The sequence below is a fragment of the Lycium ferocissimum genome, unplaced genomic scaffold, assembly GCF_029784015.1.
Source record: "Lycium ferocissimum isolate CSIRO_LF1 unplaced genomic scaffold, AGI_CSIRO_Lferr_CH_V1 ctg1593, whole genome shotgun sequence".
NCBI lineage: Eukaryota > Viridiplantae > Streptophyta > Magnoliopsida > Solanales > Solanaceae > Lycium > Lycium ferocissimum.
In genome coordinates this window covers 1-22825 of record NW_026716325.1, presented here as the reverse complement: position 1 = coordinate 22825, position 22825 = coordinate 1, and the positions used below count along the sequence as shown (strand labels likewise).

The window sequence follows — 22825 nt, the reverse complement described above, 5'->3', positions numbered from 1 at the left end:
GTATCTCATACTGCCACTTTGCATCGAATTCGGTTGGGATGACTTCATTAGCTCAAGTATTCGGCAAAGGTCGCCACATACACACCACAATCCCTGAAAAAAATAAGTAATCAAAAAATTCTTGATCAAAACCCAAGAAAAAAATAGATGTATTTATTGTGTTTTTTGTTGGAAGAGATTCTTACATGCTATTGGGAGCTTGTTGCGGGAGATTGTCTACATTCACAATGTCAAAGTTGTCCGTCCATTCTCTATTTTACGTAACTGAGGATGAGTGGCAAAATCTATATCCGCCTTTCTTCTCATAGAAATCGGTCATTTGTAGATTGTGTGTGACAAGGGTAGCCAACATTTTCATTCCGACTCTAACGGCATCATGCCACTGCCGGCTCGGTATGAGTTGTATACGTAGATGGACCTGTTTGTAAAAAGGAAAAATACGAAAATGACAAACATATAAATTTTGTAGAAAAATGAATGATTTTTTCAAAGGATGAGAGCACACCTGTCAGTGAAAGATATCACAACCAAAATCCAGTGATTTTCTTCTTTTACATTGACAGAATTAGTACGTTGTCCAACGATATACCATGGTACATTAGCCAACGACTGTGCCGTTAATGTACTCACATGAGTTCATCTTCCTTCTGCGGCAACGCATGTGGATGAATCGGGGTTTTCCCAAGATTTGTAAATTTTAGCAACTAAAGTGTGAAAAATACAGCTGGCAGTGGTGAATCTATAATTGTTGTTATTTTGATACTTCCCCTTCTTGCATAGGTAGTAGAAAATAGCATCAATATGCTGTAAAAACATCCATTCAGTGACTATAATCAATACTATGTTCAATAAAACTATTGGTTAATTTAAGTTTGCATATAAAAAAAAGATAACCAATTGACTTGATTTAACTTTTCTGTTTAGGTGTAAACAGTGAGTATATTTACTTTAAATCTTAGTTTTAAAAATCCTTTTCTTAGTTTGCCTGACCATGGTTTATACAAATTAACTTTTCATGTTATTTATCCATGTTGAATATTCTGAGAGTATTAGCAGTTTGATTGTTTAGGCATCGGGTTTTCTAGAGTTTTGTGTTTAATTAGCAAATATCCTGTTCCGGACACCTTAACCTTGTTCTTGACTAAGTCACAGGCTATTGATAATTTGGGATATTAGTTAGGATCGACAGTATATTTGTTTTGTTAGCAGGAAAGCATGTTGAACTAAATATGCAGCCTTCATCTGTTTATGCTTGAGCCTTTAACTAAGTTTCTAAGTTACATCTAATTATCTCTAGATGTGATAATAAGCTCAAACTTCCTGGAAGTTTCTTAGAGAATTTATGATTCATTTTGTCTGGCTCACGTTGGGTTAATTTCTAATCATTTCATCGTGTATTCAAGGTGAATCTTTTGGTGCTAAGTTTCGTCGGAGATTAACCAAAAGTGTCATGTGCTCGCACTCGAATCCGAGCTTGCGATGCTCGGATTCACAGCCGCAACAAGGCAAACGAAAATAGAAAAAAAAAGTAAGTAATATTCTTGACCCGAAACTCAGACTATTGCGACTATTTTTTAGAGGGGTGCGAAAATTTGTTTTCAAGGCAGCTAAAAGAACTTCTAATTGTGGAAGGGGAACGACGTTGATGAACCTTAGACTTAGGGTTCGTCTGGTTGTGGAACCAGCCCGACAAGCAATCCATAATTACTGCCGAAATGGAATGGGCGATCTACTGCCTTAACTAATGTCTTATAGGAGGTAAAGCCAACAGGAGAGGCGCGGCTTAGGGTTCGTAAGTTTCTTTTGTGAAAAATGAAAAGGGTTTGGGTTTTGATGCTTTAGTGGACCGGGTCGTGTAATGGGCTGATGGGTCCGAAAAATTGAGTTAAACATGGGCTGGGCATTGCTAGCCTGGTCCGAAAATAATTATAAGTTGATCGGGGCGGATTTGGACTAATAATTTGGACATTAAAATATGGGCTAATGAAAGTAAAAGACCTATTTTATTAGTTAATTATATGCTAACATGTGTTAAATATTATCTCATATAAGAGTGTGTATTTATTAGTAATCAGATACAAATAAAATTATATGACGTCGTAATAGCCGTGAAATAATCTTTTGAAAGTCAACGGTAAATGAATGTTGTTATTTAGTTGTGCGGAAGTAAATGCGATGCGTGTGCATAATGCGGTAAAAATGCTGAAACGATTATAATGCAAATTATGATAATACTGGTAATAATAATAACAACAAATAATAATAATAATAATAATAATAATAATAATGATGATGATGATGATGATGATAAGAATAAGTAACAAATTAATAACGGCTAGTATTTGATAAGCTAAACAACACTGACTTTCAGGTAGAATAAAGAAACTCACACAAACACAAAGGTATTAATAAAAGCTAATAATTGTAGTAAAGTATAAATAATTATTTTTAAAGTTTGTCCGAGAATGCTAGGAGCGTAAATCGATATTTTGGAGGAAAGGCGGGACAAAATCGGGTGTCAACAAGTAGTTGTTAAAACAATGCACTGAATATAAAGAGATGAAGTTGAGAAATTTTAATTGCAGAAAGTTCAGATTTCGTTGTGTCAAAATGAAACGAGAATTTATATGGGGAAAGAGAGCGTTGGGTTTTGATGAAGCAGGGTCAAGGTGACCATTCGGGAAGGACTTGCCTTTTAAAAAAAATGGTTGTTGGAAATTCCGCGAAATGAAACATTAAATGAATTTTTGTGCAGAAATGATATTAGATAATATCCGAAATGGAAATTAAATTATGACTTTGAAAAAATAAATTTGGTCCATTCGAAGCCGAAGCCGAAGCCGAGCCAAGCGATGACGACGACGCGAGGGGAGTCTCTCTTCTCAACCCTTTATGAGCTAGAGGATGTGTTTTGATATATAAACACACAACTCTCTCTTTCCACTACCAATGTGGTACAAAGTACTCTTTCTAAAAGGAACTTTGCTCAAATTTTCAATTTTCCCTCCATTTTTATTCACACCAACTAAGCTTGAGCTTAAAATCCTAACAAGTACGAGCAACATAGTTTTGAAACTGGTGATTAAATTTACTTTATAGGTTCTTTCTTTCTTTATTGTTCAATCTAAAGATACATCGTAACCACTATAGTATATTAGAGAATCCCAGTGTTAGATAATCTAAGTATGGACTATTAAAATACAGTATAGCGGGCTCAAACAAAGTATTTATGATATTTTAGAACTCATATAATCGATCCCAAAAGCCTGGGATTGAAACGTAATACGTAGTTGTTGTAATAAGATTGTGCAATCTGAAAGATATTTAGAACGTTTGATAATATTTTTCTGCCTGGTTTTAAATTGAACAAAAATGGAGGGATAAAAGCACTACAATGAAAACAAAAAGGCAATTAAGAGGAGAGAGAGTCTTGAATTGTCCTTTAAGTATTCACTTACACTTTTGATCCCTTAAGTTTGCCAAAAGTTAACACTTTTAATCTCCACAAATATTTAATTACGTTGGTTAGATTTGACGGAAACAAATGAATTTTTTTTAACCATAAACAACTAAAAAGTCCCATCAAATCCTAAAATATGCAACACAGAGCTGCACTAGACACACAAAAAAAAAAAAAAAGCATAAATTACACCTCAAACAACTGCCCTAGGATTTTGAAATAAATCAAAAATAGCAAAAATTACAAAAATTATACCACTAAACATGAATTCCTGCTAATTTCCCCCTTTTCATAGTTCTCATCAAATTTATCAGATAAAGTTCTATAAATATTTGTCGGAGGCTAAAAGAGCTAACATTTGGCTAACTTAAACGGCCAAAACTGTTCACTACATACTTAAGGGACTATTTCGAACTACCCTCAAACATAAGAGACCATTTTAGTCATTTTCTCTGGAAAAAAATAAATAAGGAATTAGGGAAGGGGAACGCATTGAAAGGCATAAACATAAATTTAATAGAAACAAAGAAGCAGCGAGTAGCAACATAAGGAGAAATCAAGCGAATTCAAGGCATTTTTTTTAACCATAAACACCTAAAAAGTCCCGTCAAATCCTAAAATATGCAACACAAAGCTGCACTAGACATAAAAAATAAAAAAAAATAAAAAAAAGAAGCATAAATTACACCTCAAAAAACTGCCCTAGGCTTTTGAAATAAATCAAAAATAGCAGAAAATTACAAAAATTATACCTCTAAACATGAATTCCTACTAATTTCCCCCTTTTCATAGTTCTCATCAAATTTATCAAATAAAGTTCTATAAATATTTGCCGGAGGCTAAAAGAGCTAACATTTGGCTAACTTAAACGGCCAAAACTGTTCACTACATACTTAAGGGACTATTTCGAACTACCCTCAAACATAAGACACCATTTTAGTCATTTTCTCTGGAAAAAATATATAAGGAATTAGGGAAGGGGAACCGCAGTTGAAGCTGTAAACATAAATTTAATAGAAACAAAGAAGCAACGAGTAGCAACATAAGGAGAAATCAAGCGAATTCAAGGTATTTTTTTAAAAAAAAAAAAAAAATTTAATTGACATCTGTATACACATATTATCATTGGTTGAGTTAAATAGTTGTAATATTAACAACTTGGATTGGATATATGAGTTTCAATTGAATTTCATATGAGAATAGCCCTAAATAAGATTGGTACTTTTATTCTACATAAGCCTAAACTTTGAATTAGTAAAACAAAATCAGATTTATATTCCCAGATTAATTTCAGTATTGTAGTCATCTCATGACGAAATACTGTTTAGTGCACTAGCAAAGAATGTGTGTACCGCAAAAATTATAACTCAATTAATTGAGAGTAAAACATGAAACCTTAGGATTGGGTGTTTTAATTTAGTTATGAGTTAGCCTAAATAGAGGAATTAACACGAGATTGATATGATAAAGTCGTACGGATTACTCGAGGTGTTATGTCCTACATCGGTGGGCATAATGCGCTTATGTGGGTTTAAATAGCCTTGGGCTCTCCCACCTTAATAGCTAGCTTTTGGGGTGTGAGTTAGGTCTAAGGTCGTTACAAATGGTATCAGAGCCACCCGCCGCCCTTCGTGCCTGTCGTGTCTTGGATGGTGACGCCGGTATGGCAGTGTTCGCCCGGGGCTGGTAATGTCTAGGGCACAACCGTCGAGGATGACAGATGAGGAGCGTGGTGGTTTGTTATGTTCCACATCGGTGGGCATCATGTGCTTATGTGGGTTCAAATAGCCTTGAGCTCTCCCACCTTAATAGCTAGCTTTTGAGGTTTGAGTTAGGTCCAAGATTGTTACATGAGGTGACGAGTTTGGTATTTCAATACGAGCAGTGTGATTAGTAATCTTACAGTTTTGGTCCCTTAAGTTTGCCAAAAGTTAATACTTTTAATCTTTACAAATAATTAATTACGTTGGTTAGATTTGACGGAAACAGAGGAATATTTTTTAACCAAAAACACTTAAAAAGTCCCGTCAAATCCTAAAATATGCAACACAAAGCTGCACTAGACATAAAAAAGAAGAAAAAAAAAAAACATAAATTACACCTCAAAAAGTTGTCCTAGGCTTTTGAAATAAATCAAAAATAGCAAAAAATTACAAAAATTATACCTCTAAACATGAATTCCTGCTAATTCCCCCCTTTTCATAGTTCTCATCAAATTTATCAAATAAAGTTCGATAAATATTTGCCGGAGGCTAAAAGAGCTAACATTTGGCTAACTTAAACGGCCAAAAGCTGTTTCACTACATACTTAAGGGACTATTTGAACTACCCTCAAACATAAGACACCATTTTAGTCATTTTCTGCGGAAAAAATATATAAGGAATTAGGGAAGGGGAACCGCAGTTGAAGCTGTAAACATAAATTTAATAGAAACAAAGAAGCAACGAGTAGCAACATAAGGAGAAATCAAGCGAATTCAAGGTATTTTTTTAAAAGAAAAAATATTAATTGACATCTGTATACACATATTATCATTGGTTGAGTTAAATAGTTGTAATATTAACAACTTGGATTGGATATATGAGTTTCAATTGAATTTCATATGAGAATAGCCCTAAATAAGATTGGTACTTTTACTCTGCATAAGCCTAAACTTTGAATTAGTAAAACAAAATCAGATTTATATTCCCAGATTAATTTCAGTATTGTAGTCATCTCATGGCGAAATACTGTTTAGTGCACTAGCAAAGAATGTGTGTACCGCAAAAATTATAACTCAATTAATTGAGAGTTAAACATAAAACCTTAGGATTGGGTGTTTTAATTTAGTTATGAGTTAGCCTAAATAGAGGAATTAACACGAGATTGATATGATAAAGTCGTACGGATTACTCGAGGTGTTATGTCCTACATCGGTGGGCATAATGCGCTTATGTGGGTTTAAATAGCCTTGGGCTCTCCCACCTTAATAGCTAGCTTTTGGGGTGTGAGTTAGGTCTAAGGTCGTTACAAATGGTATCAGAGCCACCCACCATCCCTTCGTGCATGTCGTGTCTTGGATGGTGACCGTGTATGGCGGTGTTCGCTGGGGTTTGCCAAAAGTTAATGCTGTAATGTCTAGGGCACAACCGTCGAGGATGACAGATAAGGAGCGTGGTGGTTTGTTATGTTCCACATCGGTGGGCATCATGTGCTTATGTGGGTTCAAATAGCCTTGAGCTCTCCAACCTTAATAGCTAGGTTTTGGGGTTTGAGTTAGGTCCAAGATTGTTACATGAGGTGACGAGTTTGGTATTTCAATACGAGCAGTGTGATTAGTAATCTTACTGTTTTGGTCCCTTATGTTTGCCAAAAGTTAATACTTTCAATCTTCACAAATATTTAATTACGTTGGTTAGATTTGACGGAAACAGAGGATTTTTTTTTAACCATAAACACTTAAAAAGTCCCGTCAAATCCTAAAATATGCAACACAAAGCTGCACTAGACATAAAAAAGAAAAAGAAAAAAAACATAAATTACACCTCAAAAAGCTGTCCTAGGCTTTTGAAATAAATCAAAAATAGCAAAAAATTACAAAAATTATACCTCTAAACATGAATTCCTGCTAATTTCCCCCTTTTGATAGTTCTCATCAAATTTATCAAATAAAGTTCGATAAATATTTGCCGGAGGCTAAAAGAGCTAACATTTGGCTAACTTAAACGGCCAAAACTGTTCACTACATACTTAAGGGACTATTTCGAACTACCCTCAAACATAAGACACCATTTTAGTCATTTTCTCTGGAAAAAATATATAAGGAATTAGGGAAGTGGAACCGCAGTTGAAGCTGTAAACATAAATTTAATAGAAACAAAGAAGCAACGAGTAGCAACATAAGGAGAAATCAAGCGAATTCAAGGTATTTTTTTAAAAAAAAATTAGTTGACATCTGTATACACATATTATCATTGGTTGAGTTAAATAGTTATACTATTAACAACTTGAATTGGATATATGAGTTTCAATTGAATTTCATATGAGAATAGCCCTAAATAAGATTGGTACTTTTATTCTACATAAGCCTAAACTTTGAATTAGTAAAACAAAATCAGATTTATATTCCCAGATTAATTTCAGTATTGTAGTCATCTCATGGCGAAATACTGTTTAGTGCACTAGCAAAGAATGTGTGTACCGCAAAAATTATAACTCAATTAATTGAGAGTTAAACATGAAACCTTAGGATTGAGTGTTTTAATTTAGTTATGAGTTAGCCTAAATAGAGGAATTAACACGAGATTGATATGATAAAGTCGTACGGATTACTCGAGGTGTTATGTCCTACGCATCGGTGGGCATAATGCGGGGTGTGAGTTGGGTCTTATGTGGGTTTAAATAGCCTTGGGCTCTCGCGGTGGGGGCGTCGTGTGCTTATGTGGGTTAATAGCTAGCTTTTGGGGTGTGAGTTAGGTCTACATGGTCGTTACAAATGGCATCGAAAAGTTAATGCCACCGCCGCCCTTCATGCACGTGTCGTGTCTTGGATGGTGATGCGGTGTGGCGGTGTTCGCCGAATTCCTGCTAATGTCCCCTAGGGCACAACCGTCGAGGATGACAGATGAGGAGCGTGGTGGTTTGTTATGTTCCACATCGGTGGGCATCATGTGCTTATGTGGGTTTAAATAGCCTTGAGCAGTGAAGGCGAGCTCCTTGTCGCCAAAGGCGAGAGGCGAGGCACTGCCGCCTTTTAGGTGAGAGGCGATGGCACCTTCAAAAGGCGAGCCAAGGCGCTGAGGCGAGGCGAGATGGAAGGCGTGGCCTTTTTTTTTATAAAAAAAAGAAAAAGAAATTGAAGGAAACTTAAATGATATTAACTTATAACAGCGCAGGTAGGGTTTTATGTACGCATACTCTTCTCTCTTCTCCTTCAGGCATCAGTTTCAGGTACGCATACTTGTCTCTATCTCCTTCTTCTTCTCTTTTTCTCCTTCTCCTTCTTCTCTCTTCCTCCTCTGTTTTCGACTTCAGTTCTTCTTCTTTTTTTATCCCCTGTTTCCAGCGACTTCTCCTTTGCATTTTTTTTTTATTGCCTTCTTCTATTTTCTTCTTCTCTTTTTATCCTCTTTTTCCGGCACTACTCCTCTGTTTTTTTTGTCTCTCTTCTGCAGTGAGGCAGTGACTGTTTTCCTCTTTTTTCTGTTCAATAATTGTTAACTTTTGTTATAAACAGTAGGTTATGGATTAGTATTGCACTATTGCTTGTCTTATCACTTATGAATTATTGAGTCATTCAAGTTCTAGACTTTTAGTATCAACTATCTGCTTTTAATTTTTGAATTGAAATATTTGCTAATATGTTATTGCTAGTGAGATTTTGATTATTTATATATGCAATTAAATATTTTAATTTTTTGGTATTTATTGGCGCCGCACTTCAAAAAGGCGAGCGCCTCGCCTTAAGGAGAGGCAGGCCCTTGACGACTTTTGTCGCGGCGCACCGTCCAAAACACTGGCCTTGAGCTCTCCCACCTTAATAGCTAGCTTTTGGGGTGTGAGTTAGGTCCAAGATTGTTACATGAGGTGACGAGTTTGGTATTTCAATACGAGTAGTGTGATTAGTAATCTTACTGCAATTTGTGTTTCCATAGCTTGCATGATTTACACATGATTTTTAAAGTGGATGTATTACTGAATGCTTTGAATTTGCATGTGCGATAAGTCCTTTACTTGATATGATACTGAACCATATGTGATTTTACAAGCTAATATACATTATTATTCTGCTGCCTTTTTTCTACCTTTCGCTTTGAATAACACTATTGCATATGCTAATTTTGCCTCCAACTGTTATTTGTGAATGATGATCTCTGGAATTTGTGAATGTAGTTGATCCAGATGGCTCTAAGAGGTGTTTGGCAGCTAAAGAAGCTGGTAGTCAGCTATTGCAATTGGGGCGGCAGTAGCAGGGGAATAAGGTAAAGGTTAACTTTGAAGCCTTTTGTCCTTTAGATTGGCCTTTTACATTAATCGGAATTATAATGAGACTGTTTCTACCGGGGATTGTGGTGTTCCGTGTTAAACAAAGTGAGAAAGGAAATATGTAAGAACTTAAACTTTTATAAAATTGATGCTTTAATTCTACTGGACACGAATTAGGGTAGAGGATTAGTTTAGTAATTGAGTGTTGTCTTACTTATCCTTGCATACTGGTAGTTGTAGTATTACGAGTAGGTCCTTGTCTTTGATAGTATTTTGCCATGCCTTGCTATCTTTTGCTGTGGATTGCTTGTTCTTATCTCTAGCACTCTATCTGTTCGTTTTTTTAGTACGTCGTCCTATTATCTTGTGCTGTAACGGCTTATTATTACTGTTTATTATTACTGATGCTTTTTCATCTCTCCTTGAGCCGGGGTTCTATAGGAAACAGCCTCCCTACCCGTCAAAATGTAGGGGTAAGGTCTGCGTACAACCGTACACTCTACCCTCCCCAGACCCCACCCGGTGGGATTATATTGGGCATGTTGTTGGTGCTTTAATTCTACTGATCTATTAAATATGTCAATTGAAAATCTTGTAGTTCCAATTTTGAAGCAAAAACTGACAGTTACTTCTGGTAAAAACTAAAGAGGAAAAGGAAAGGTTTATATTTTATATTATTTCAGCCTTGACAATATATCTTTATGGATAATTATCCACTCTCACAAAACTTAACAGTGTTATGTACTTATCTTTATGCATCTCAACTCTTCCAAACTTTGTTTCTTACTATTATTTTTGGTGCTGGTGAAATTTGGTCAACTGAAATGGAGATGAATGGAGCATTGTTATTTCTTTAGTAAGGTGGGATTCATTGAGTATTATAATGTTATTAGTCTGACATTTTATTGAAATTCTTTTTCAAACCTAATCAGAATGTTATCATCAATCTAGGTATAATAAGATTTTTTTTTTTTTGCATGTTGCAACCGTCAGTTAAGAAGTAGTGTTCTCACTGCATATATTGTGATTTTGTGGTGATTGTCACCTGTCTAGAAAAGTTGGTACATTGCTGATGTGCCATAGTGCAATTTTACATATGTAAGTGATCAGTCCTATTTGGAGTTTAAAATGTAGTTGTTAGAGGAAAAGATTGTGACTTTTGGTTTGTAAAACAAAATGGAATAACAATTATTATTCAGACTTTAGCAGAAAAAAGAGGAAATAGGATGGGCTGCTAGGTTCTGGATGACTGAGGTAGATGTAACAAAATAGCTACGTGGCAGATGTTAAGGTATGTATCTACTATTGCAGGGCATTCATGGAGTCTGAATTGCCTGCATTCAAGGAGAAAAATCCGCAACTTGAGGTGGTCACTGAACTCAATCGTGGTCAGCATCCTTTCTTGAAGGGATTATACAGTAAGTCTTTCTCTAAGTTTCCCTTCAATTCTATGCCGTAAAAAAGTATTCGTTCTGCGCCTGAGGAGATGCATATGAAGAGAAAAAGTAGCTAGGTTACTTTCAGTTGACTGCGACCAGAGACTTATTATGTTACTGCAATCTTTGAAATAGGCATGTGTCTGTGGCTATTAGGTTTGATTGGTTCAGCTGTATATTAGGATGGAGTTTGTCTAGCTTTAAGTGAACTCTGCTGAAATTTTCATTGATCAGTTAGAATCACTCAGTGGGTTATAAACATCAGTCAGGATTTTCTAGTCGGTTTGTAACATCCGGCCCAAAGCTTGCTGCCTCTGAACCCTCCTTAATTCTGTGAAGACCGCCTCTCACCATCGTTAAGGGAGCTGCTTATGCCCTTCCTAGAGTAATCTTCCCCTGCCCCAGATAGTCCCTACTCTTCATGTCCCCTATCCAATTTGGGTTTCCACCTCTTGGACCTCAGATGTTATTTTATTGACCGTAACATGGCTTTCCCTGCTAGTGAATCTATGCATTCGTTCCTTAATGGTGCACTCAAGCCAATTTGAACCCCCTCTTAGGCTCTGCTCGATTATTTACAATAGCTCGTGCTCTACTTTGCCCGAGCGCCTTTAAAATGTTTAAACTTGGGATCAGCTTATCAAAGATATCACAGGGCAGCATAACCACTTTTTGTTTTTTTTTGTTTTTTTGGTGATAAGATAAGTAAATATTATTAAGGAAAGACCAAAATGGTACTGCAAAATACAGAATAGAGGTCACCATATAGCAGTTAAACACACTCATCTGAAAGAATCTAAAAAGTCTAAAAACTCTGATAAGTGCTCTACTGTCCTCTCCTTACACCAATGAAACAGATATTCTAAAACAATTTACTTCACAGCTGCTATCTGTTTTTTTCCATCAAAACACCTCCTATTCCTTTCCAACCATATACTCCATATCAGATTAGTCCTCAACAGGATTGTGGAGGTCTAGGTCCTTAGGAAGGACAGATCACTATAATGTGCATAACAAAGGCTGCAACAATCAGGGATTAAACAATGGAGTAACAAAAGCATAAGATAGTGTGTGTTTGTTCATTTTGAGAGAGATAATATGTCCTTTTTTTGCGGTATTTAGGAACAGTATGCCAAAGTATAACACGCTGAGAAATAGGGGCCGGATCAGGTAGTTGAGAGAGAACCACTTAAGTAGCAAAAACTAAAATAGAGACTTGCACTCCTGAGCCATCAGTGGACGTACCTGGTTTTTGCTTTTCTCTACCCCAGCACCAACTTCGTCCCATTAACAGGCCTTAAGTCTTTTTTCCCCACTTTGGGCTACGACCGAGCAGGCAGGTTTTGTTATTGACAGCTAAAGGTAGTGTGAAACGTAATGTGTCATATTGAACGCATTTGCCACCTCACAATCCCAGTCCAAAAGTAGACAGAAACCTGTACATGCACTGTACAAAAATGTGTGTTGTGAATATGATATTCCTAATTATGCCTCGTATATATGTTGTATCAGTTTATTCAGAAACCAGTTGTTTTTCCTGTAATTTCTTTTCATGGGTGTGTACTGATTTGCTTTTCAATTAGAGAACAAGAATGAGCGTGTTGTATGTGTGAAAAACTTGAATCAAGACGAAGTACTTGAAGCTGCGACCAAGTTAAGAAATTCACTTGGCAGAAAGGTGGTGAAGCTGAAGACTCGGCATGTCACGAAACAACCAAGCGTTCAAGGTACATGGTCAACAGCATTGGAGTTATAAACACCAAAAGAAAAAGTTCTATGCGGGTGTTTTCTGACATCCTTGGTTTTATGATATGGATCTGTAAGTCATAGGTGTAGTTTTTTGGACAAACAAGTAATGGATAATGTGGTCTACATGTATGAGAAGCGGACTTTTCCAATTGGTAATGCACTCGATTAGTCGATGATGTAATAATTTACGCGCCCTGATAATTTTTAAGGGGGGTGCTAGGTTTAAGATGCTATGGATGGAATGGTAATTGCATGTGTTTGTTGTGGCATTTTGTAACTGAGTTCTTGGTTTGGGAAATTGGTCAATGATAAGATGCAATGGCCTATGCCAACCTATGTTGCATGGACTCTTCAAAAATGGCGATAGTTGGGATTGTGAACAATTTGTTCTAAAGTTTTGACACAACTCGTACTAGAGTCCTGACGATCTGTTAGGACTTGTCGCAAGGCAAGTTTGCGCATTCATAAGAACTTGTGACGTTCCGTCAGGACTTGCCACCAAGTTCTAACCCCCCAAACTTCGAATTCTGACCGGTAAACTAGTTCTGCAAAACTTATTAAAAGTGTCCAAACTGAAATAGTGGCACAGAATCAACCCGTTTGTGTACGGAGTAATTTGGGCTCAACAAATAATCGAATAGATAAGAGGCTCAAGTTATATCAACTATCTATATTTATTTAGCTTGTTTTATGTTAGAATTCACAATAACGTACCCAGTGAAATTTCACAACGTGAGTCCTGGAAGGGTAGAGTATACGCAGATGTTATCCCTACTTTGAGAGGTAAAAGAGAATACCCTCGGCATAAGGACTATGTTGGAATTCACATAGAAGATAATTTCCATCTTAATCTTAACCCGTTTTGTTAAAAATCACATCTTTCAACGGAGAGTAATACCAACAAAATTGAACTTAGACCAATCAACACATTATTGGTGTGGGAATAGGGAAAAAGGAAAAGAAATATTCGTTTTTTCTTTCATTTGATTAGCGTGCACGCCTTATTCACATGCCAAAACAGAAATTTCAAACTTAACAAAAAAAATTCTATCAAGCTCATCGAACTGTCTCAATTGTGTGGTCCGAAAACAAAGCCACCTCACGTGGTTCCTCCTCCATGGTCGTTATATGTTCTCTCTTGTAATAGACCCCACTCTCCCTCCATTACCTCTACACTCTGTTTGGATGGTTGTTACATATAATTTCATAATGTATCTGTCATATTATATATTGTTTTGATGAATATAACCCTTGGATATATTGTCTTTTTATTTGTCGCTACGTAATATCACACTTCAGCAATTTAAAGGATAAAAGTAAGATATGAGGTGAATCTACTATACAAAGGTACGGTAAAATAAGATTACTAAGACAAAATGAAATAAGAAAAAAAGATGACACGCAATCAAGGGCGGAGCTAGCTCGTCTTTGGCCGAACCCTATAATGGTTCAAACCTTATATTTGTATTAAAAAAATCAATTAAACATGTATAAATTATTAATTTAAAATCTAATAACTTACAAAAATTAAAATCCCAAACTCATAAACGACAAATCTAGCTCTGTCTCTGCACACAATTAAACCAAATATTTGACAATAAATATAACAAAAATTGAATAACAATCAAAATAAACACTGCATTTATTTAAACAAACAATACATACAATAGCTAACAACCATCCAAACAAAGCTTTAGAAGATCCTTTGGAATCTTCTTCTCTTTCTTCACCTCATCTTCTTCTTCCCTACCAACTAAAATCTATTTCTCTTCACATTTCAAACAAGCCCATTTACACAACATCTTGTACAGTATTTATATTACAAAGAATTAGAACAAAAAAACAAAGAAGAACACATTGTACATATAGAAATGAGTGCTTTGAATTCCACCTTTATCTTGATAGATCTTCAAACTTCATGGTACTCAGCTAAACAAATAGCCAATTCCACCTTTTGTTATTTAAACCAATCTCAATCTCAATCTGCTTCTTCAACTTTCTCAGCGGCATTTCGTCGAACGCGTAACAGGCGCAGTAAAATCTCATCAATTCAATCCCCAGAAATCAGGAGGCCGAAAGAACATTCAATTTCAGGAAATGGGTTGTCGTTATTTTCGCCGAATTCGCCTTCCATTTCGAGTTCTGGAGATGAAGTGGTATCAGACTTGGACTTGTTCTTGGAAATAGTGCCACTTAGGATGAGAAATGAGCTATTTATGCATCAGGAAATTGGGAAGTTGATTGAGGTTGTTATGGATTTGGGTAGGAAGCCTCTCGCGCGATTTCCTTCCGGTGATTGGATCATTTCGGAGCAGCCTGTTAAGCTTGAGGATCTTCGCCATGCCATTTCAAAGGTTGTTTAAGTAAATAACACTCGCTCTGGTTCAATTTGTTTGTCTTACTTTCCTTTTTAGTCTGTTTAAAAACATGAGTTTTGCCTAGTTTGACAACTATTTAATTTCAATATCGACATGTTTAAGACCACAAGATTAAAGGACATTTTGGTATATTATGCATATCTTTAGATAAAGATCATAAGATTTAAAAGTGTTCTTTACTTTACTTAAACTTCGCCATGCCATTTCAAAGGTTGTTTAAGTAAATAACATTCTCTCTGGTTTAATTTGTTTGTCTTACTTTCCTTTTTAGTCTCTTTAAAAAAAAGAAGAGTTTTGCCTAGTTTGACAAGATTAAAGGGCATTTTGGTGTATTATGCATATGTTTTAGATAAAGATCATAAGATTTAAAAGTGTTCTTTACTTTATTTAAACTTTGTGTCTAGACAAATTAAGACAAACAAATTGTAAGAGAGTATTGCAAGTATGATATATCTAATTTAACTGAAATGGTAGGATTGACTTTATTGTGTAGTAGTAATAAAATAGGTAACAATCTTGTCATGTAGCAGGATTTAAAATTGTGGATCTGATTGTGAGATCACCTTTATAAAACAGAATTTAAAAATTAAAGCTTGTGCTTTACGTTTATTTTATTTGATGAGTGGGAGTCAAAACTCATTGATCCGAATGCGACTAATAGTAATTAAATAGATAGAAGCACTAAACTCTTTTGTCTGTGTTTGTATGTGCATAAGAATTGACACTAATGCAGGTAATATAGTATAAATAAATAAGAGCAGTTTATTTTTTGCCTGATAGTGCATATGTGAAAAATAATATAAAAGGTTGTGAAGTTTGTTGCTTAAAGTTTGATAAATTTGCTTCATTGTATAGGTGGGGGATTTCTCAGATGACAACCGTTCTGGTATTGACAGTTCCCTACATCGTATAAGTGCAATTAGAAACCGTAAAATGCAAATCATTGGACTTACCTGCCGGGTAGGTCGAGCTGTATCTGGAAGTGCTGAGATCATACGTGACTTGGTTGAAGGAGGTGGCTCCATATTAGTGATAGGTCCTCCGGGTGTTGGTAAAACTACTTTAATCAGGTATTAAATTATTGCTTGCTTTGTATTAACCTCCCAAAACTGATTGACTGATTGTTTGTTATTGGTTACTGCTACTTGTCGAGATAATGACATAAATAGTGCCTTCTGTTTGAGGGTACATTCAAAATAGTCCCTTAAGTATGCACTGAACAGTTTTGGTCTTTTAGTCTCCGTCAAATATTTACCGGACTTTGTCTGATAGATTTGACGGGAATTATTGAAAAAAAAAAAAAGAAAGAAGGGAAATTAGCAGAAACTCACATTTATAGGTACAACTTTTGTAGTTTCTGCTATTTTTGATTCATTCCAGAGTTTGGTGCAACTTTTTGAGATGTAATTTCTACTATTTATTTTTTATCTTTTTAATGTCTCAGTGCAGTTCATGTGTTGCATATTTTAGAATTTGATGGGACTTTCTTGATGTTTATGGTAATATCTTTTTTTCCCACTGTTTCTGTAAAATCTAACGAACATAAATTGTGAAATATTTGACGGAGACTAAAAGTGTTTAACTTTTGGCAAACTTAAAGGACCAAAAACTGTACAATGCATTGTTAAGAGACTATTTTGAACCTGTCTCAAACATAAGGGACCATTTTTGTTATTTTCCCATTTTCTCCCATAATTATCTTAATGAAGACTGGTTGTTACCCATCAATGAATGTGAAGCTCTATGTGTGCAGAGAAATTGCCAGAATGCTGGCAGATGACCAGAAGAGACGAGTCGTTATTGTTGATACATCAAATGAGATCGGAGGTGATGGAGATGTTCCTCATTCAGGTATTGGTTGTGCAAGAAGGATGCAAGTCCCAAATGTTAACCTCCAGCATAATGTGAGTAGTAGGATAAAATTTGTTTAGGTTTCCTTCATTTCGGGTAACTTCTGAACCGCAATCTAATTTCCCCCTCTTCTCTTGAGCAGGTAATGATCGAAGCAGTTGAAAACCATATGCCCCAAACCATCATAATAGATGAAATAGGGACAGAGCTTGAAGCGTTGGCTGCTAGTACAATTGCCCAGAGAGGAGTACAGCTTGTTGGGACTGCTCATGGAAGTACTATCGAGAGTATAATAAAAAACCCATCCTTACAGATGCTTGTTGGTGGCATAGAGGTAATAATGTTCAGTCAGATTTTCATAGGGAACATTTTTCATCTAGCCCTAATAAAATGTATGTTTTTTCACTTTGACCAGAGTGTTACCCTTGGTGATGAGGAAGCAAGGAAAAGGAAAGTACAGAAAACAATTCTAGAGAGGAAAGGCCCTCCAACTTTTACATGTGCTGTTGAGATGATATCAAGAACTGAATGTCGTGTTCACCATAGACTAGATTTAACAGTAGATGCTATATTAGCAGGTACGTTAGAGTTTGCTTTCCTACCCTTTCAGAATTTTCTGACATTGTGATTTCTCTGCACAACGCTTATCAGCTGATTTTAGGTTCTGTGTTTACCCTTTTTTGTGGATGCAGGAAAATCTCCTTTGTTTGAGATACGGAGATTGGAGAGCGAAGCTGAAAACTTGATCGAGTCTTCTCTCTTCGCTCAAGAGGACCAAGTTAATGACTTTGAGCTAACTGATAAAGTGGAAAAGAAAGATAGAATGGAGTATGTAAAAAAGAAAGATAAAGTAGAGTCTGATAGGGAGTATGTAAAAAAGAAAGATAAAGTAGAGTATGTAAATTATAATCTGCAATCCAATAACGAAGACAAAAAGGTAAAATTTGAGTCAGATGAGGAAGATGATGATCATCCTAATTCCACGAAATTGGGAACCAGTGGATATGCCTGCAAAAGGACCACTCCTGTGCATGTTTATACTTATAAGGTAAGTTCTTGATTCCTTTTAGGTTATTAACAACTTGGACAAATCATTATCAGTCAACGAAAAGAAACTAAAAGATGTGTTTATTATGCAAGCCAATATGAATTTTCATGAAATTATGATGCATTGTTGGGACTCATGGATGCACAAACCTTTCTCATACTAAACTACTGTGTATACTTGATGTTGATGTGTTAAATCAAACCTAATCTATTTCTGGCTTATTGTAGATTCAAGAAGCTGATCTATTACAAGTTGCAACCGTTATGGGGCTAGAGGAAGAAATTGAGGTAACAGATGATATTGGTATTGCAGATGCTATTCTAGCATCTAGTGTTGAAATGAAGCAGAATCCTTGGATTCGTAGCGTTGCCAAATTTCATCAAGTGCCTGTCTTTGTTGTAAAGGTATCCTTAATGCCCTTTACTTGCATATTTTGTTCGTTTTGGGTCAATCACATGACGTTCTAGATTGTTGTGAATCAAAAGACCTCCATTTTTATCTCTTTGGCTGGGAAAGACGCTCAAGATTTAGTTTTTTTATCTTACTTTACGATTTAGCTGCAATTTTGAAATTACCATTTTTTGCTTATTATGCAGTCAAGTACCATGGCTCAAATGGTGAAAGCTATCCGTATGATTCTTGGAATGGATTCTCTTCACTCAAAACAACCATTAAAAGATTCATTCGATATTGCAATTCAAGATGATGCACCAAAAAGGAGACCTACATTGGAGGAGATCGACGCCTTAGAGGTTTGCCTTTTTAACTTCCCAGGATTTATGTTTGTTAGTGAATCAGTAGCGGGGAAGATATTTTCCCATTTATTTTAAATTTATCTCTGGCTTCTGTGACAATTGTGAATTAAATAATCTAATCCTGAATGCAATAAGCAAAAAAGGTTGTGGTCCAGAATGCGCAAAGTTAAAATCCCTGGATCCACCTCTGATCAGATGTGGATATTTCTAGGGATCCATTTACCTTTTTAGAATACCTAATTAGAAACTCCATTGATGGAATGTACATTTCTATGTCTCGTGATAGGAGGTTCGCCTTGCAATTGAGTACATCGTCATACCTGGTGGTGAGGCTGTTGAACTACTCCCAAGGCGCTCTGAGATAGTTGCCCAACAACTCAAGCTGGTTGAAAGTTATCAGTTGGCTGCAGAAAATTCAGGTACCGAGTCAAACCCAAGGTTGCAAATCCTTCCTCAGAAACTATATAGGAAGACTTCTGTAAAGCCCTCGAGATCCAGTTCAAGTGGGAATAACACAGGTTCTGACTCATGGATTGGTAAGAATGGAGGCACTGGTGTTGCTCGACTGCCTTTCTTGCCTGAATAATTCAGATAAGTTCCTTTGCAGCCGATTCAACCTTGGTTGAACATGTTAAAAGGCAAATGTACAGTGTTGTATATCTGTATCTAAACCCCTATAGATTCCATTGTTTGGTTCTTTGCATTTCAGTATTATTAGCTCATTAATTCCTTGGTTGAATTGCTTCTAATACGCTGTACAGTGATGTAAATCCTCCAAAGGAATGAAATTTAGTAGCACTCATTCCATAATTATGATAAAACAACATTGGAAGCAAAATATAGGAGTCTCATTTTACTGTACTGTCCATTGAAGCATGCGCGCTTGTATTTTCATCATGTTATGAAAATGGATCTTGAACTGCTCAATTCTCAAATATATAGCTCTTGAGATGAGAATTATCTGAGACCTTATAAAAGAGACTACAACTCAAACCCTCAAACAATGTGGAGTTCTGGTTGGAAGCTCTCGTGGGATCAGTAATGAATTTGTAATTAGTTAATATGGGTACCTCTTAGCATATGCAGATTCCAAGAAAATCTGATGTGTTCTCAATTTACTTGTATCTATACCACTCAACTGTCAATGCGAATACAATCAAATCTCTCTGTAACATCCTCGTTTGTCTGATTATTTTATTGTCTTTTATATCGATCGGCTTGTTATACACTTATGAGAGTATAACACATTTGATTTTTAGATCTTGATTGTTATAGATTATAAAAGAATACGTGAAGCTCCCTTTTTCTATTGTTTATATCACAACAGATGTAAAATTGTTTAATGTTAAAATATCAAACGCTATCCATATCTCCACGACGACGACGACGACGACAACAGTGTAATCCATATTTCATTACTTAATTTTTAAAAAAGCTAATACAATATTAATAAAGTTGAATGTATGAGATAATACAAAAGTTCCCAACTTCATCTTTTCTCTTTCTCCAAGTTAACACTAAAAGGGGTGGCCTACTGTTTAATAAAGTGAGTTGGGAATCATAAGGTCACATGCTTATATCCCAGCGAATGCAGATATACTAGGTGATTTTGTGAATTATTCGTAGAAGTGTGTGCAAATCTGTCCGGACACCACGATTATAAAAAAGAATGTTATAGAGAGGTCATTGTTATAGAGAGGTCATTTGTTATAAGAATTATACCTTTTACAACAATGGATATTACTCTTATTGTTAAGAGGTTGTTATGTTGAGGTAAAATGTAATATAAAAAATCAGTTTTAATAAAAATTTGCCTGTTATAGTGAAATTATACTATTATATTAAGATCCGACTCTATATAAAAAATATACTAAAAGACGAACACATAGTTGAATCTCTTTTTTTTTTCAGTCTTATTACATAGGGAGTAGGAGAACGAGAAATGGGGGAGGAGATTACAACGTAGGGATTTGAACCCTCACCAATAAGGTGAAAGTTCAGGTAGCCAACCAACAGAGCTACTAAGTCCCTGTAATAGTTGAATCTCTCATTTGGGATAGACACAAACTTTTTTCCTCCATTTTAGTTGCATCATCGAAAAGGAAAATCGATAATTGAAACACATCAAATTGACATGCTAATTTTCTCATCGTTCCAATTTTATCGTTGACACGTACATCTTTATTTTCATCCTATGAATTTGATAGCAGCCCTTAATAAATTTTCATGTAAATAAGAGTTAGAGTTCTACTCATTTTATAATCGGAAAAGGGACAAATATAACCCTGTACTATGAGAAAAAGGGCCAAATATACCCTTGTTATATTTTGGGGCTAAATATACCTTTGCCGTTATATTTTGGGGCCAAATATACCTCTCATCCATTAAAATTGTCCAAGCTGGCCATTCCATCCTATGTGGCTGCCACACATTTGATGAGATAGATGCCACCTCAACGTCTGTAACTCATTTTACCCCTCCCCTCTATTGGTTGTCCGCCACTAAATTCCTTCCCCTCCACCACCATTGACCCCAAAGTATAGTGACTTTTAATTAAATTCTATTACTTCTTGTTGTTTGTTCTTTTCTTCAATATTTGTTGAATACTCAATAGTAAATTATCCCTAACGTAACATCATAAAAAAGGAAAGATATTATTATATCTATAGTAATTTAGGGACATGAATTTTCTCACAATTTTTTTTTTCAACTGGTTACAAATATTAATTTGATATCATATCCACTAGATTATCACAATCTTTGACTCATTTTTAGAATTATAACAATCTTTGACTCCTTTATATCCTAATAATCTATATTCTAATGTTGATACTATATCTATTAATTCGTATAGTCTTATTTTATTTTCTTTAGTACTACTTAGTCTGATATATTCTGGGTACAGTCTTTCTAACTCTTGTTTTATCTCTAAATAGTTATCTTGCATTACCCTAATGGGATAAACTTTACTTTCTGTTCTAGATGTCTAATAGATCTTCAGCTCTAAATATCTCGTCGTTGGTGAAATATATTTCCCAATTAAGATTATTTCTTAAACTTAATATGGTTATATTATCATGTAAGTCTTGGCGATGAACTATGTCTATATATCTACTATATTCAGTTAAAAACTTTCTTGTTTTTCTAAGATTTATAAGTCTTTTTCGAATTAAATATATCATACGATAATTATAACTTATATATTTAGTAAAACTATGTTGTCTCATATAATATTGTCTATAAACAGGTATAAGGGTTTGTCTTTTCTGTCTTGCAGAAAATGGTCTTCTCATAAAATATAGTCTAAAATATAGTTTAAAATATAGGTTTAAGCCCGGAAATCTTCTCGCTCTGATACCAAAATTAGAGGGGGGTAATATTTTTTGTTTCAATATAAATTGTTGTTTCAATATAAAACTTAGTAGAAATATAGAGTGGTTTTTAGCAAATATTTTAAACAATCCTACTTTTATTTTTTATTTTTTTAATAATCTAGACTCTGTCCAGTTATGAATCTTATTACACTGTTCATCTCTTTCTCTTAATCTTTGTTCTTAATATCCTTCTTCTTTAACCACACCCTGGTTACCACGGCCAACATCGTCCTTTATTATTTGGACATTAAAACGGCCTTTCAAACACCTAGGAATTTAAAGGTTAATCCATCGAGTACATAAAGAAATTAAGAGAATAACTATATACTAAGAGTGACAGATTCATAATAACAAGTAAGTAATTACTTAAACATAGTATTCATATAAACATGGAATAATTTACATAGTAGGGAGAGTATTACAGAAACATAGAAAAAAACTTACATGACTTGAAGATGAAGGGAGGTTTCCCTTTCGGGGAACCCCAAAAACTACTTCACACTAGGGGATAGTTATCGAAAACTTAATACTATTTTACAACAGAAATTTATTTTACAAAGGTTTTGGACTGGGAAAGGGATTGAGGCATTTGAAAGAGAAGGGGAATATGGAGTTTTTCTTGAGAGATCTAGTTGATGCTCTTCTTCGTGATTTCCTTTGGTGATGTCTTTGCTTCTCCACAAATGCTGCTATTTATAGGTGTCTGGCGGACTTCAACTCCGGATTTCAAAATCGTAAAGAATCTTTTGAGTTCAGCCGGGTGCTCTTTGGGCCCCATCGTCACGTGAAACTTTTCAAAAGAAACTTTA

General features: G+C 35.3%; 2 protein-coding genes across 4 annotated transcripts; both read left to right on the top strand.

Moving 5' to 3' along the window:
- The first annotated feature begins 7214 nt into the window (after window positions 1-7214).
- On the top strand, window positions 7215-12938 carry LOC132042527 (large ribosomal subunit protein mL43-like). 2 transcript variants are annotated; one of them, XM_059433049.1, is made up of 5 exons: window positions 7317-7365; window positions 8331-8390; window positions 9333-9421; window positions 10737-10843; window positions 12445-12938. In XM_059433049.1, the coding sequence occupies exons 2-5, from the start codon at window positions 8346-8348 to the stop codon at window positions 12615-12617; spliced, it is 414 nt and encodes a 137-aa protein (XP_059289032.1). In that variant the 5' UTR covers window positions 7317-7365; window positions 8331-8345; the 3' UTR covers window positions 12618-12938. The 2 variants fall into 2 exon arrangements, with proteins under 2 accessions (XP_059289033.1, XP_059289032.1); XM_059433050.1 differs by lacking the exon at window positions 8331-8390 and having other exon boundaries at window positions 7215-7365.
- A 1344-nt stretch (window positions 12939-14282) lies between these two features.
- LOC132042525 (protein SEEDLING PLASTID DEVELOPMENT 1) lies at window positions 14283-19503 on the top strand. 2 transcript variants are annotated; one of them, XM_059433047.1, is made up of 9 exons: window positions 14283-14964; window positions 15844-16058; window positions 16742-16892; window positions 16982-17173; window positions 17255-17417; window positions 17532-17887; window positions 18115-18291; window positions 18484-18639; window positions 18929-19503. In XM_059433047.1, exons 1-9 carry the CDS (start codon window positions 14482-14484, stop codon window positions 19226-19228), a joined length of 2193 nt encoding a protein of 730 aa, XP_059289030.1. In that variant the 5' UTR covers window positions 14283-14481; the 3' UTR covers window positions 19229-19503. The 2 variants fall into 2 exon arrangements, with proteins under 2 accessions (XP_059289030.1, XP_059289031.1); XM_059433048.1 differs by lacking the exon at window positions 14283-14964 and adding an exon at window positions 15183-15199.
- Window positions 19504-22825: the final 3322 nt, after the last annotated feature.